The sequence below is a fragment of the Lepidochelys kempii genome, chromosome 1, assembly GCF_965140265.1.
Source record: "Lepidochelys kempii isolate rLepKem1 chromosome 1, rLepKem1.hap2, whole genome shotgun sequence".
NCBI classification, from domain to species: domain Eukaryota; kingdom Metazoa; phylum Chordata; order Testudines; family Cheloniidae; genus Lepidochelys; species Lepidochelys kempii.
The window spans coordinates 237,999,186-238,016,461 of NC_133256.1; the positions used below are offsets into that span (position 1 = coordinate 237,999,186).

The following is a 17,276-nucleotide window of genomic DNA, read 5'->3' on the forward strand; positions in this document are numbered from 1 at the left end:
AAATAAATTGACCCCAGTTCCCTGGGCGTCCCTCGATCCATTCCATGGCAGCAGTGTGGAGTTCGATTGATGAGAGGCTGCTAAGAATCTCAGGGGCCATAAAAACGACTGCCCTCTCAGTAAAAAAGAAAAGCAGTACCTGTGGCACCTTAAAGACTAAGAAATTTATTTGAGCATGAGCTTTCCACTGCATGCATCCGATGAAAGCTTATCTCAAATAAATTTGTTAGTCTCTAAGGTGCCACAAGTAGTCCTCTTCTTTTTGCGGATACAGACTAACATGGCTGCTACTCTGAAACCTGCCCTCTCAGTGTGTACCTACAACTGCAGGACACTGATGAGTTATGACTTGATCAACCATCTAATGGAGTAGAAGGCAAGGGCAGCCTGCGACGTCCTTGGTTTCTGCAAAACACAATGAAGAAAGGAGATGGAAGTACCATTGGAGGAATTGTTTTTTTTGTCAACCAGGAATGGTCTTCAAAAATCATCTCCTGCAAGTTCAAGTCATCACGCATCAGAGTGCTAAACCCGCAACTGAACATAAACAGCACCCTCAAGATTATCTCATCTATGCTCCCACAAGCACAACTGAAGAGGATGATGTGGAAGAATTCTATCAGGAGCTCGAGAAAACCCTTGCTTGAAAATCCACATATACAATTGCAATGGGAGACTTCAATGCCAAGGTCGGAAGAGAGAAAGAAGGCAAAAAGTTCATTGGAAGGTATGGCATCAGCAAACTGAATCCATGAGGAGAGTGACTGGAAACTCTGACAGGAGACAAAAGAAATGTTCATTGGTAACACCTGGTTTAAGAAGGCAGCCAGGAGGAGGTGGACATGAGTCATGCCCAATGCAAAGAACAAGAATGAGATCGACTATATTCTGATCAATAGACGGTGCATCGTACAAGACATCTCAGTAGTGCTATTATTCAACACCGATAGTGACCATTGCTTGCTCAGAGCATGGCTCAACTTCAATGAAAAGGTGGAGAAGAAAGTGGTAGAGATGGCAAATCAGAGACAGCGGCCTAAATATTCAACAAGGCAATCCTGAAAGTGAACATTACCAAGAAAGTCTGGAGTTTCATAGATAACTGTGACAAGGACTATAAAAACTTTGCTGATAAGCTGAGGTAATGTGTGAAATTAGCCAAGAAAGGAAGACCAAAAAGAGTGAAGGGAAGAATCTTGGAGGAAACGAGGAACTTGCTAGAGAAGAAGAGGAATATGAAGCGAAATGATAGGAACAAACTCGAGTACTCCCTCCTCTGCAAGCTGATAAGACGACTAAAGGAGGACTTTGAGAAGTACCAAAATGAAAGGCTCTCAAAGACAGCTGAAGATTGCAGAAGCCTCAAAAAATGCAAACGGGAATTGACACTGTACAGGTCGACAATAACAGTGCTGAAGAACAAGGATGGAAAAGCAGTAATCGACAGAACAGGGATGGAAGCTGTCTGCAAAAATTTCTACACTGAACTGTTTGCATCTGAAATAAATGTCCTATTACCAACATTTCAACAGACCAACAAGTATGTACTTCCAGTCCAATCATTTCACCCAGGATTAAAATGCAGGCATCTCTAGGATGAAATGCAACCACCATTTAGCATTGTACAACAACACTGCTCACCTCTTTAGTAAAGAAAGCAAAAGAAGAATATCATACCAGATTGAATATACAGGGACACTTTCAAATAAGCAGAATATAATACCCAGTTTGGAGTTTGGCCAGGGCACTAGGATGAACACTCAGACTTTGTGAAAACTGCTCTAGTCTTATTAATAAACACATAGCTTTACATTTAATCTATAAGAGCCCTGTGTCTCCTAACACACTGGTGGAACGTTGCTTCCCTTTTGACTCTGTGGGAGAGCTACCCACTGAACTGCTGACATTCTGCTGTTGCCAGGCATTCCCTGATGTTCTGCCATCCAAGCACTCCCACATCCACCCTTGTTTAGCCTAAAGATAGACCCAAGATACAAACCTAAGATCTATACTTCAAATATCTCAAAACCTGGAGGTGCCTGGGTGTGGGATATTGGCTTGGGCCCTTACAGAATTGTGGAATAACTGTGGAATTCAGATTGAGGACTGAGGCTGGAATTCCAAACCCTCCACACCATTTTCACAATATAGGTGTGGTTGAATCATTGTGATGTCTGGTTTTGAGCTCATCTCTAGATTAGTTTGAGATCTAATAGAATCATAGCCCAAGCTAATATGGTTGGACAAATTCCTTGGATGACAGTGATAGAGTGAAACAGCCAGGATAGGATTAAGGGCTGCCTGTCACACAATTCAGCAGGGATTTAAAGGAAGGGTATGTCCTCTTTCCAGGTTAGACAGAGATGCAAGGGGAAAGGCCTCTGGTCCAGTACAGCTGGCTGTGGGTCAGGGTTAAAAAACAACAGCTTTGGTTTGCATCACTTTGTGAGTATTATATTCAAATAATAAACTGTGTCCTGAGATAAGAGCCTGAAAGAGACCCCAGCGTGGCATTGCTTCTTTCTTGGGCTGGGGAGGGGGTTCACCAGCCTGCAGTATCCCTAAGCCACACAATCTCCTGAGAAAAAAGAGCAGTCCAGCAACTCTCAGCACAGAGCAAGCCAGTCCCAATCTGTCTGCATTTACTATTCTTATTATTTATGTCATGTATATTATCATAGCCTCAATAAGAATTGAGGGCCTTGTGCTGTCATTGCAAAAACATAGAAGTAGACAGTCTCTGGTCCTAAAGTGTTCACAATTTAAGACAGTGAGTAAAATGTACTAGTTAGGGGAACAATGAGACAATGTAATATTTTCAGTTTTGATGTTGATAATGTTTTCCTTTCTTTTTTCCCCTCTGATCCCGCTCCATAAGCCTATTAAATCCCCCCTTTTTGTTTATGTGCTAAACCTCAACAAGGGGATTAACCACAATGCATGTCCTGAAAGAAGTTGAAATGCAGAGAAAAATGTTCCCTTAGTGTTTGCAGCACCACCACTGATCTCTATGTCTAGCTTTGAGTTAGCTGAAAGAATGTCAGACAAAGACAATCCAGAGCCACGAATGCTGGGCCAAATGTATTTACTCTATACTGGTATAACTGAGATCAGAATATGGCCCTTTGTGCTTGACGTTGATGCAGATGTTTCTCCCGAGGGATCTGCACTTTTAGAAACAAAGAAAATGCTTCTGTGTATTGGTTTAAAACAATCCATCCTCTTTTTGGATTGAATGCAGTGCCCTTTTCTGATCACATTACCTTCCACAATACCGTACAGCTGCCATCTTACAGGGCTTGTCACGTGCTATGAGTCAGGGGAGATTCAGGTAGACAGGAGACCACGAAAAGGAAAAAATAAGCAATGGACTCAAAGAAAAATATTTTTAGAAAATGAGTAGCTTAGTTTACATAACTACCCTTTGCTCGTTATAACAACTAGTTTTAGCCACATCAGCTTCTCTTACCAAATATAGTTTAAAGACGATATACCATCATAACAACAACAACAGACTTGCTGATGTTTTAAATAATGTGATTACTTCAAGGCCATCTTTATGGCTTCAAACACTCATTGTCTAAAAGAATCATCATTCATCAATTATTTCACTGGAGAGAAATGTAATTTTTCTTAGTGAAACTCTAAGCTCTATTTAAAAAAACAAAACAAAAATCTTAAATCCATTTTCTCTCTCCCACTAAAAGCCCGGCTTGTATTAGTTGGCAAGATAATAAATTCATGAAGTCATGTATTCAGGCAGATTGTAAATTTAGCAGAAGCCAGAGCATTTGTATGTCACTGTATCCAAACAGAGATCTAAGTACAACTGGATGATTTAATATAATGGTCCAAAAGATATGGGTTGAGATTTGTAATGCTGAATAGGGGACTCAGTCACACATATCCCAGTGAAATTAATTAGTTGTGTGGCTAAATCCCTGAGCTGGTTTTGCAAATCTCAGCCCAAGTGCCAAATTAATTGCTGGTGTAACTTCCTTGCCTTCAGTGGAGTTACATTGCGGATGACAGATGCTCATGTTTCTTTCCCAAGAATAACTTGGCAGGAGACTTGAAAGTGAGTGAATGACAGTGATGGGAGAGAGTCTATCCTCACTTAAACTCTGCGCAACACAAATGACTTCAAATCAGTTGAATGTGGTGACACTGATTCCTTTTTGTGGGTGTTGTGTCTATGAAAGGAAAAGCAAATTCTAATCTGGTTTTTCCTTCCTGACAAGTCTGAAAGATGAAGCACTTCACAAGCAGTACAATGTTTTGAGGCGGCATCACGAGTGTTCTTTGTGGCGGACCCCGATCTGTGGAACTCGCTGCTATTAGAGATCAGGCTGAGCCAGAGTCCTACAACCAGAAGCAGATTAGAGGTTTGTGGGGCCCTTGGCCACAGCAAGTGAGGGCCCTTCCCCACCCTTTCCACCTGCAGTCCCCCCTCCAGCACTTATTTAACTGGGAATTGGTCCTGCTTCGAGCAGGGGGTTGGACTAGATGACCTTCAGGGGTCCCTTCCAACCCTGATATTCTATGATTCTATGACTTCTAATGGGGAGCTGGGTCCGGGCGCAGGGGCTTGACTCGCTCTCCAGCAGGAGTGCCGGGTGGACTTAGGGGGGGAGGGGGAGAATGGGGCAAGCCCCCTCATCCAACTCCCCGTCAGGTGTTCTGAGCGGGATGCAGAGATGCCCATTTTTTCAGCCCCCCACAATTGGCCAAGGCCCCTGGGCACGGTCCCATTGGCCCAGTGGATAATACCATTGCCTACAACCTTCAAGAGGCATTACAAGAAGCATCTCTTTCTGCAGGCCTTTGAAACTGACCCCATAACATTATTGCTGAAAATAATCACCTAGATTTAATTTCTCATACGTGGCTTCAATCTGAAGAGAAGGGGAGCAGATGTTGGTCCCTTTTCTAGAAGGAACTGATGTTCTTCTAAATATATACAATGGTGCCTGGTTAGATCCTCCAGTGATAGATGCCTTAGCAATGCTGGCACCAGTAAAATGTATCTGAAAATATTATTTTTTCAATCACAATTGCATTTTAGATCAGATCCTGTGGTTGGATTTTTCACAAAGGGCTGGATTATTTGATGGTTGGTTATCATACCTAAACAAACCTCACGGTTCAGGGCAAAGGTGACTCCTTTTATCTCTTTTATCATCATCATCAATGGATAAGTAGGTGAGTCACTGTCCTGTCCTTCCTGCCAAGAGTGCAGGTATCTTAAGATGTGGGTAGGGGAAACTTAAGACAACAGGAAAGAAGTCAGTCAATCCTCACAGTGTGAAGAGAGAGGTGGCTTGCGGGGAAGTGATGGAAGGCTGGGAAAGGGAGGTGGGAAATAGCCACTCAGATCCATTCACCGCCAGGCTCTGCATCTTCCAGCTCTCTCCCCACCTTCCCTTCTTGCATTCTGTTTCCTCCTGAGTGTATTACTATATTTTATTTCTACAGAATCTGAGGTCTCTATGGGGACAAATACAAGACAACTTACCCCACTTCCTGTCTCATCTGCAGAACTCACGTTGATCTTCTATTCTTCAGCTTCCTTGTGCTCACCAACAGCTGTCTCTTTCCTTTCTCTGCAGCTAATGCTGACATCTCCACTCACTCTCTAGGTTTAAGGTCATAGTGGTGACATTCAATTCTTCTGACCTTTTCTTGTGACTTTTGGCTCCTTCACCTGCACACCTTGGTTATCTTTGAAGTCCACTCCAGACAGCTGCTCTCTATCTTTTCCTTCAGAGTGGCTATTTCCCACCTCTCTTTCCCAGCCCCCACCCCATCACTCACCCCCAAGCCTCCTCTTCTCAGACTCTGCTGCTTGACTGACTGACTTCCTTTCTGTCACCTTAGTTTCCCATGCCCTCATCCTAAGATACTTCATTTTACATTGTAAGTGTAAACCTATTTTTTTTTAAATGGGAAAAAAGGTGAATAGATTCCCTAGACCCTCATCATTCCTCTTTGTGAGCAACCCCAACTCAAGACACGGGCTCTCTCAAAAGTTGTTACAACACGGCAGCACATCACCACGTTGGCTGGTGATAGCTGATCCATTCCAGTGCAGAGATTTTGTAACAGTGAGCCAGGTATTAAACTCTAAACATTCTTTTTAGTGTAGGATTGCAAAAGTCAGACAGGTAAGAAACGTTTCCAACTCAACATAAGTCACACATGGGACTTTCCACTCTTTTTGGTGGTTTAATGTACAGCAATAATTATAGGTGACCTCAGCAAGAACTCCTATACTCAGCAGAATAAACAGAAGGGGAAGCAGTGCTTAGTGTTGTTACCCTGCTCTTCTCTCATTGCACAGTATTACACAGACCATTCCTCTTTGCCTGTTCTGAGGGTATACAAATAAGTGGTGAAATGCTCGCTGCTAGCCTATCTTTGAGTATGCATCCGAGAGTACTCACCAAGCATGTGTGCTGGTGCCCTCATAATTAAGGTTGCATCTAGGTTTTCCCTTTGGCAGAATTATGTGTTTAGTTTTCTATTTTAAAAAAGTAGTAACTATTGAGAAGGTCTTTCATAGAGATGTTTGGAATATTAATTGTGAAATTAAGAGAGGTATTGAAATTTACCCCCTTTAGAGTTCACGGAGTTAAAATTATTTGGCCTGTTTCATGAAATTTTCTACATCAGCAAAACTTTCCTTGGCATATGGAATATATACCAATTTCTGAATAGCTGTGGAATCTTCATGGCAACATTTCACATTGTATTTTGAATTTTAGGCAGGATTGGTTGTGATGGACTACATACTATTAGTTCTGGATTCATGATTGAGTGAGAGCCGACTCTTCTAGAAGGCTACAGGGTTAACAGAAACCATTTGAAAGCTTATCTCTGAAGGAGAGAATGTAGTTAGGATGCTTTCTGGATGCTTGTCAGGAAAACCCTGTCCATGTATTATTTCCCCACTCCAATATAAACTTTCTATAAAAAAACCCAAACAGTTCAAAGTCAAGGCTAAGGTCTTGCCTACAATTAAGAGTTTTGCCTCTTTAACTATGCCATAGTTAAGTGGCCAAAACCCCATAGTGCAGCTGCAGTTATAGTGGTACAAAAGCGTTTATCATATCAGTATAGTTTAGCCCAGTGCAGGAAAGTGAAATAAGTGATACCATTATAAAACACCTTATACTGATGTAACTGTGTCTGCACTAAGGCTTTTATTGGCATAATTATGCAAGTAAAAAAAAAAATCACACCCTCTCTGATACAGTTATACCAGTAAAACTTGTTAAGTTTAGACCGGGCCTGAGAAATGAAGCAGTCAAATGTCAGGTATTTTGAGAAGTTAAGATTGAGCCTTAAATCTTAACTTCAGCCCTTGTGCCCACATTTTAAAATATTGTCTTTCTAGAGTTAAATTTGCATCATAAAACCCTATTTAACTCTGAAAACTTTTGGCCTGGAAAATTAGTTTGGCCTGAAAATTGCCATATCCACTCTAATCAACTTTGCCTTTAATTTTCTTTATACTTCTCAGAAATATTCTAAGAGCTGCTTTAAAAAAACAGATTATCCAAAAATTACCCGAATTTGAAACGGACTTTTGTCCAATGTTGTCATCTCCTTGAGGAATGTCTTATTAATATTACCTCTCCAAACTTTTATGTTTAGTTAAGTGTTCTTGAAAACTCATGGTCGGGCTATATTTGAAGAAAATAGGTTGTAATTAAGCAAAGTTATTAACTATATTTTTTCGATCAATATCTTTCTGAGTAGGATCAGAAATTGTGCATGTGTTGCCCTATATTGGTTGGTTGCAGCTTAGAAAAAACGTAAAAATTATCGCTTTGGCTAGCAGCCAGCAGAGCTTTTCCTCTAGTTCAAATGGAAGAGGCCTGTGTTTTTCAGAGCTAAAGCAATAGGATTCCTGTCCCAGCTCTGAAAACGTGTATTTCATTATGAAGAAAGAATTATGGTTATCTGTTGTTGGTAAATGGCCTAGAATTGTCACTTCTAGAACTGTGGATTCAAACCACGCTTTTGTTTCAAGTTAAATTGCTTGAATTACATCTATACTAGACTCAAACCATCTTAGATTTTTTAAAAAAGAAAGAGTCAAAATCAGGCATGATCATATAGTATATAAGCATTAAGATTTTGCTTCTAAAATTGACACTTACTGTGACTCATCTGATGCTCTAAAGTATTTATTGCAGGATGCACGTATAGAACTACGATTTCATTAATTGAATTTGTTTAACAAGTAGATGTGAAATGCTATAGCTGGATACACAAGCTGGCAAGTAGACAAGAGAAAAACACCCCAAGAGAAAAACCAAACTATATATCAGATTTATAGATTTGCTTAATGATATTTAAAAGACCTAAGCCAAGATTTTCAAAAGGGACTGGTTACTTTGAGTGCCTCAGGTTTTTCTGGATGCCCAATGTGAAATGCCTTGAAGGGGCCTGATTTTCAGAAGGTAGGCGTTTGGAACACTCAAAAGCATTTCAAGTGGGGAACCCAAAACAGCTAATCCCTTTTGAAAATCTTGGGTCCCCTGGTCACTACACTGGCAATATTCAGCAGCCTGGCCCTTCCTTGGTGTGTGTTTCTGAGAAGTTATAAGCTATTGGGAAAAAGAGAAATTTTAACTGGGGAGTGCCATCTCAACCTTATCAATAGCATTTTCACGGCAATATTATGTGATGGAGTACACACAAGAAGTTAAGCTCTGTATATTTTTCGCATAATTTTGAGGGCTTAAGTGGTGCATAGGCCTGGTGATTTCCCTCTACACACAGATTAATTCTACTCACTTAGTGATAAATACAGGAAAGTAGTCTGCATTTAACTGAAATATCTCAACCTGCAATGAGACATAACTCAAGAATTGACACAGTGGGATAAATTTACTTGTACAAAGGTAATTACCAAAGACACCCAGGGACATAAACACAGTGTTCAAAGTTCATCCGCTTAAGTGAGCATTTTCCCCATCCAAAACATCTGTGATGCCATGACAGTAGACCATTAAAAAAACATAATTAAAACTCCTCACGGCTAATTCAGCACTCTGAAGGAAAATATCTACAGAGGTGCAGATGAAGCTTTGTTCATAGTCATGCCACATCCATGAAAGGTGTTTGATGTTTATATTGGTTGATTTCTATCCCTCTAAACTCAGAAGAATAGTATATCAGCTGCTGGCATTTAGTATTCAATCCTATGTACAGTGGATTAAATTATTCCTGGTGCAGATGGCCAGCACACAGAGTATGTACCACTTAAAGCCAAGAGAGGGATTTGATACTTTTCCTCTGTACAGGTTGAATTTCACCCAGTGCAAGTTTTGCCTGGGTAACTCCTACTGGATCAAGTCCTTTATAAATTGCTCGTGACCTTGTCACTTGTGTTTCTTCTAATATATTACAGGTTAGCTTAAATGAATAATTTCCCATTATGAAATGAAAACTAAACATACTTTATTCTCCCAAATATATTCAACTGCATGAATGGGGGGGGAAGAGGGGTATGGGGGGGGGGGAATAAAGATACCAAAAGCTCCATTTGCTATTACTCAAGAAATAGTTTGAAAACAAAATTCCAACACATAATTTTTACTGTACTACCGAACAAGGATTGTAGCATACTGTAGCTTAAAAATGGAGGAAACAAATGGTTAAGGAGATGCAGAGCCTGTTGATCTATTTATAGATACACAGGTTCCAGTATTGGCACCCATCACTGCAATATCCTAGTGCCCCCCAAGAATAAAACACCAACAAAATGCCCAATTTATCATCCTCCTGCATTTGTGCAAAAAAAAGTGTAAAATGCTATTGAATCAGAATGGTAGTTCTTTTTACAACTGCTCTTCACTGGCTACATCAGGAGCAGGGCAAAGGAGGACCAGGCCCAATATCTTTCTCTTTTCCTTTACTGGGAAGAGCCAGGCTTATGTTTAAAGCCAGACAGGATTGGTATTGAAAGTTACCATCTGATGGTTCTTCAGTAGCCTATGTGTAGTTGTTTATGAATCTCAGTCTTGTTGTCAATTGGTACTTTTGTTGGCAATCTCAGCAAAAAAGCTGGGCGCTAGAATAAGCTCTTGTTCTTATGGCCTGGTCCCAGAAGGATTGAGCCCATAGGCATGAGGGGAGCTTGCTTTGCCACTGCCTTTGCTTTAGATATTTTCTAAGTAAACCAAGGAATTCAGTTTCCAGGGCTGTCAATCAGGCATCTTTCAAAATTAGTAACCCCAAGGCTCAGCATTTCTATATGAGCCTACAGTCAAAAACCCTCCCCTCTGAAGTGAATGAGTCAGGGGGTTTTAAAATTTCATATGTGATGTTTTTGTCCCCCCAGCTCTCGTAGTGCGCTTCCTGACCAAACGGTTCATCTGGGAGTACGACCCCACTCTAGGTAGGTTATACTTTATTCTAAATACTTACAGAATGCTGCAGGTGTTGGCTTTGTAGAAGCAATGGAAAGGCATGCACTAAAGATTCCAAAACCTCATTCATCCTTTAAATATGATGTTAAAGCTTCTCTGAGGTAAATCCCTAGCTAGAATGAACAGCCAACTGATGTAGCACAATGAACAAGTATAAATACATTCAAACAAAGGCTGGATGTGGGGTTAAAACCTGCCCCCTATTGAAGTTAACGGGAATTTTGCCACTGATTTCTGTGGGGCTAGAATTTGACCCATGGAAATAAAGATGTTAGTTTTCTGCTTTGGAGTAACTGACCACTCTTTGTGGAAGGTAGAAGGGCTAGGGAAGAGTGTTCCAAGGGGCAAGGGAGGAATAATCCTGTGGACAGTCATTTCCTGTGTAAGCTGTGCAAATTACTTGGGACCATTGCAATGCACAGAACCCCTGCTGAAACACTGGAGGTACCTAAACTCACTCAGTGCCTACATTTTTGCAGTGAGTCAATGTTTCTGCCTCTGAGTAGGCACACTGCTGCCTCCCTGTGGGTGTCCAGACACCCATCTCCCACCTAAGCCCCTCAGCGATTTACAAACCAGGGGAAGACAGATGTCCAGCTTGAGGGGCTCTATCCGGTAGGCGTGATCAGAGGCTGCCTACTGGATCAGGTCCCCATAGGCAAGCTTACACAAAACCGTTGGGGGCAAGGGAGGGAGAGGATGACTTCCCTCATCACTTCTTGCCCAGTGGTGTGAGACCCCCCCACCCAGTTCAAGTCCCCCCGCCTAAGAGGAAAAAGAGATTTGAACAGGGATCTGCCACTTCTCAGTGTCCTAACCCTTGGGCTATGGGATATTCTGATGTGCAGATCCCTTCATCTCTCCTGTTGCACTGTGGATAAACAATGAAAGTCACTGGAGCAGAGGGGCTGGATCCTGGGTCTCCCACATCCTGGGTGAGTGCTCTAGCCACCAGGCAACAGAGTCATTCTCATGCTTGTGCTCTCTGTGTGTGTGTCCCAAATGACCACCCCACCCACTGGCTTCTTGCTAAAATGGCAGAGGCACCCTAACTCCCTGGCCGAGAATTGCAAGCAGAAATAGATGCCTTCCTGCAGCCTGGACTTAGGTGCTTATCTCTGGAGAAAGAGGTGCAGGGCTCGGCTTACACCACCTCTGATCAGCATCTCCCATTGGCTAGCATAGGGCAGCTCCCCACCTAGCTCTCTGCTGGCTTTTATGGATCACATTTGAAGGTGCCTAACTTACTGAGTGTCACACCATCTAAATCCCTTTGAACATTCAGCCCTTAGTCCCCAGTTTTAAAAGGGTGCCTCTCATTTTGGGAGTCTCCACTTTTGGGTGACCACCTTGAGACACCCAGGTCCTTATTACAGCTCTTCAGCACCCACAGCTCCCATTGACTTCAATCTCAGCTGTGCTGGTGTTTGACACTTCTCAAAATTGGGCCCAAAGTGTCTCAGATTTGGTCACCAAATAGAAAAGTACCCTAAATTACAGGCCTCCTTTGAAAATTTGGGGCCTGATTTTTCAGAAGTGCTAAGTAATTACATTATTGCATGCTCAGCCCCAGTGAAAATCAGGTCCTAGATGTCTGAAGCTGGGCACCCACAAAAGTAGAATCTATCTTCAGACCTGTACAACTAAGTGACTTGTGTTGGGTTACACAGGAAGTAAGTGGCCACAAGATCACCTGCCCTCCCATGATCCTTTGACATCTCCTTCCTTCCACAAAAGGTACTCAGCTTCTAGGGCTGCTACTCCTTTGATTTATTAAATTCTACATATTCATCTAATTTTGGAGAGAAGTATCTGATACAGCTGTTGTGAAGCTAAGCACTTTGAGATGGTCAGATGGAAGAGATTACAAATGCAAAAATTAACAAATGTCATCAATTGGACATTAATCAATGATAGGAGCCTCTGGTGGAAGCAGTTACTATATCTAGCCTTATCGTCATGGGCATCCTTTGGTGGCTTATAGCATCTAGGTATCTCTTTAGATAGTACATAGCTGGGTTTACTATGGCTTTTTACTGCGAGAGGTTTGTTTTGTTTGGTTTTGTTCTGTTCTTCTGAAGAATCAGATCAATCTGTTTCTCTGTTTAAAGCAACATAAACTGTGTCAGTGTGACATATTTACCCTACACTGAGAATAAGCATGTTTGTCAAGTGACTTTTCAAATGTAGAACTAAAACAGACGCATACCACACGGCTACTAAGCAACAAGAGATTTTGCCAGAAACACTGAGGCTGCAAGCGACAAAAAAGAAAAGAAAGAAAAGAAAAGAAAAGAAAAAGAGTAATATTTACAGCTGATTTTTTATATCAGATCCAATGGGATCCATTAACTCTCCCATGCTAGAAGTTGGTTTTCCCTTGGCAATTCCCATTTCTACCAGGACTTGCATCAAAACTTCCAAGGCACAGGAAATTCACTAGGGTTCTATTTAAAGTGAATAAAACAGCATAAAATTCCTTGTCCTCCTGTAATTTCTGAAAGGGATAATACATTTTAGATGAAAAGGAATTTATGTGATTCAGTACCACTTTAAGCTTCAAGACAAAAACTAGAGACTTCATGTTACCTCTGTGTGCAGTGTATTATTATGCCTCCAGGATCTAAGTTAAATAATGTTCAGCTGCTACACACATGAAGAGGGAGCATGAAGGAGTAGCATGGCTTTGCTAAGGACCCTTGGTGCATGGAACTCCCATTTAAAGTGAGGGTCTTGCAGCACTAGTGTTGCTGCTCAGGATATTATTTCTATACATGTGCCCTGTGTGACAGCTTGGGTAATTTCCTGGACAAACCATATTGAATTAAGCTAAACATTACTGAATTAAGTTTATGTATCATTGTGGGCCAGGGATTGTGTGTAATTTCATAAGGGAGGGGGACCACAACCCTCTAGGAACTAAGAACAGTTGGGAGTGGTTTGGCAAATTAACTCAGGTTGTAACATCTCCAGAGAGCTGCTACCACCACCTGGAAAGAGGCTCACATATACTGGTTCATATTGGAGTCTCCAGGCACAAACAAAGAAAGGACTTTTAGTTTAATAGCCTGAGTTAAAATTTACTCGTGACCTTTTTTCTGAACCAACAAATGTGCAAGGGTGTGTGTGTAATCTTTCCTGGAAGGGTTGGAAGGATTTGGCTCAGTCTGTGTTATTGTTCTGAGAAAAGGAGTTATGAACTCATAATCATGGGATAACCCCTTGGTGGGGATTGAAGCATGTTCAACAGCCAGAGTGAGCCCTTAGAGTGAAGGGTTGATCTCTGGTAAGTTTATTAGCATGCGTGTAGGCTCTTTTAATTTTTTAACATATTTTCTCTTTAATGCTTTTACCTTAAGAATAAACGTGCTTGCTTAGAAAGAGCTATGTGGCAACAGCTTTTGCAATTACACTGTGGATGAAAGTGTGGATGCAATTACACTGTGGAGAAGAAAAGTAATGCAGGCCTGCTTAGGAAACTGGTCTTCACTGAGGAATTCTTAATGTAGGCAAGGAGCTCTCAGTCTTGAAATATCCCAGTTAAGAGGGAGAGAGACATGTGTCTCCATCCAAGAGAGGAGGCAGCTGGGGAGCCAGAAGCCTAAGAGTGTGTGCCCTTGCTGGACCATAGAAGGGGAATACAGGTGCAGTTGACCCTGCACAACTGTATCACCCTTAATATTTTATTTTTCCATTCTCAACGTACTAGGAATGACAATATCAGCAGAGCTCATTACCCAGAGAGTATTAACTATCCGCCAACTCTTGGCTGCCCTACACCTTTATTGCTTAGTTATTTTCTTGGTAGGTGTTTGCTATCTTTTTTTTAAAGGTACCAAGCCATTGAGGCTAATTGCTAGAGTCCTATGCGGATACAAAATGTTTATCCGCATCTGATTCTCAAACATGGTCTGCAGATATCTGTGCATATCTGCACATTTGCAGGGCTTTACTAATTCTTCACCTGCCTGGGTATATGAGGCATATCAATCTCCGTTTATAACAAATCAAAACATTGTGCTATATATGCACACCGAGGATACAGAAGGTACATAGAAAAAGAGATGCACCACTCCCATCAGCATAGGTAGTGTGTATACTGAAGCGCTACAGTCTAAGTATAGACATACACTACAATTTTTAAAGTAATCTATATATTATATTTAAACTGATATCAGAAAGCTAATAATCTCAAACAATACTATCACTAATTCTAGTAGTCTGTTGTATCAAGAAAACTTAAATGGCAACATAATTAAAATGTAAGACTCAAGATTCTTTACCAGCATCCCCCGTCCTTCACATCCTCCATGAACATTTTTTTTCTTTTCTGATCACAGTCAAATAATACAGTGAAGTTAGAGAAATGCTACAGACAATGGAGTTTGTATTATTTACCAGTAAAATATCACTCCATGTTTTTTTTAATATTACACTGGTAGATTCTTGCCCAAAATACAGCCTTTGGATAAACACTTTGCATTTCTATGCACTTTTCAGACATGGAACTTAAAAAGTTTACTGGTGAGGAACTGAAGAAGAGAGAGAAAAAGAGAAACTATGCAATTTGTCAAAAGCCACGCTGCAAGTCAGTGGCTCAGCTAAGAGAAGTATCCAGGAACCCTGCCTTCTTATCTCCTGCTCTTACTAAATGAGCCACAAACACTTATATCTGCCTTATATCACTTAATATAACTTATATGCCTTAAACTGCCGAATATCACAATAATGAACGTTATTAGAGCACACACATCTTTGAGTGTGCACATACACCCTTCCATCAAGGTGCTGTACATAAAGTCATATTAAATGATGTTGCTTTATATAGAGTATGATATCAAAAAACCCAGTTCAGCCATACCCTGGGTTAACTGAAACCCCTATCAAATCAAGTGCAGTCATAGTGCCTAAAAGATCAGTATGTTCATTGCATTTCACCACCGGTCTTTCTAAAGTCTGTCTTTCGTGAACATTTTAATAGATTCCAAGGCCAGAAGGGACCATTGTAATCATCTCATCTGATCTCCTGCATAACACCGACCAATGGACTTCCCCAAAATAATTTCTAGATCAGGAATCGGCAACCTTTGGCATGCAGCCCATCAGGGAAATCTGCTGGTGGGCTGGGACAGTTTGTTTACCTGTAGCGTCAGCAGATGTGGCCGATTGTAGCTCCCACTGGCCGTGGTTCACCGTTCCAGACCAATGGGGGCTGTGGGAAACAGCGTGGTCTGAGGGATGTGCTAGCCGCCGCTTCCCGCAGCCCCCATTGGCCTGAAACAGTGAACCGTGGCCAGTGGGAGCTGCGATCGGCCAAACTTGCGGACACTGCAGATAAACAAACCGTCCCAGCCCGCCAGCAGATTTCCCTGACAGGCCGCATGCCAAAGGTTGCTGATCTCTGTCCTAGATCACGTCTTTTAGAACAACATCCAACTTTGTTTAAAAATTGTCAGTGATGGAGAATCCACTGCGACCCTTGGTAAATTGTTCCAATAGTTAAGTACTCTCACTGCTCAAACTTTACTCCTTATTTCCAGTCTGAATTTATCTAGGTTCAACTTCCAGCCATTGGATCATGCTCTATCTTTCTCTGCTAAACTGAAGATCCCATTATTAAATATTTGTTCTCTATGTAGGTATTTATCAACTGCAATCGGTTCATCTCTTAACCTTCTCATTCTTAAACTAAATAGATTAAACTCCTTGAGTCTATCACTGTAAGGCAGGTTTTCTAATCCTTAAATCATGGCTCTTCTCTGAACCCTCTCGAATTTCTCAACATCTTTCTTGAATGGTGGATGCCAGAACTAGACACTGTATTCCAGCAGCGGTTCCATCAGTGCCAAATAGAGGTAAAATAACCTCTCCATTCCTATTCAAGATTCCTCTGTTTATGCATCCAAGGATTGCATTAGCCCTTTTTGGCTACAGTGTTGCACTGGAGTTCATGCTCAGCTGATTATACACCCCTCTCCAAATCTTTTTCAGAGACACTGCTTCCCAGGATAGAGTCCCCAGTCATATAAGTATGGCCTACATTCTTTGTTCCTACATGTATACATATATTAAAACACATATTTTTGCTTGCACCCAGCTTATCAAGCTCTCCAGATCACTCTGAATCAATGACTTGTCCTCTTCATTATTTACCACTCCCCCAATTAGTGTGTCATCTGCAAACTTTATCAATGATGATTTTATGTTTTCTTCTGGGTCAATAATACAAATGTTAAATAGCCAAAAACCAACCCCTGTGAACCCCATTAGAAACACATCCACTCAATGATGATTCCCCATTTACATTACATTTTTAGACCTTTTAGCTAGCTTTTAAGCCATTTAATTGGTTCCATGTATATTTTATATGTCTAGCTTTTTAAATTAAAATTTCATGCAGTACCAAATCAAATGCCTTACAGAAGTCTAAGTATATTACATCAACACTATTACCTTTATCAACCAAACATGCAATCTTATCAAAAAAAATATCAAGTTAGTTTGACAAGATCTATTTTCCATAAACCTATATTGACTGGCATTAATTATATTACTCTTCTTTAATTCTTTATGGAGCAAGTCCTGTATCAGCTGCTCCATTATCTTGCCTGGGATCAAAGTCAGACTGACAGGCATATAATTAACTTGATCATCCCATTTACCATTTTTAAATATTGGCACAACATTAGCTTTCTTCCAGTCCTCTGAAACTCCCCCAATGTTCCAAAACTTATGGAAAATCAACAGTAATGGTCTAAGTGAGTGCCTCAACCAGCTCTTTTAAAACTCTTAGATGCAAGTTATCCAGATCTGCTGATTTAAAAGTGTCTAACT

General features: G+C 41.1%; 1 protein-coding gene across 1 annotated transcript in view; it reads left to right on the forward strand.

Moving 5' to 3' along the window:
- Positions 1-17,276, forward strand: part of RERG (RAS like estrogen regulated growth inhibitor) — a 132,974-nt gene that overhangs the window by 103,477 nt on the left and 12,221 nt on the right. The window contains exon 3 of the mRNA XM_073319312.1: positions 10,355-10,411. Coding sequence (XP_073175413.1) covers positions 10,355-10,411 — 57 coding nt within the window. The remainder of the gene's footprint in view (positions 1-10,354; positions 10,412-17,276) is intronic.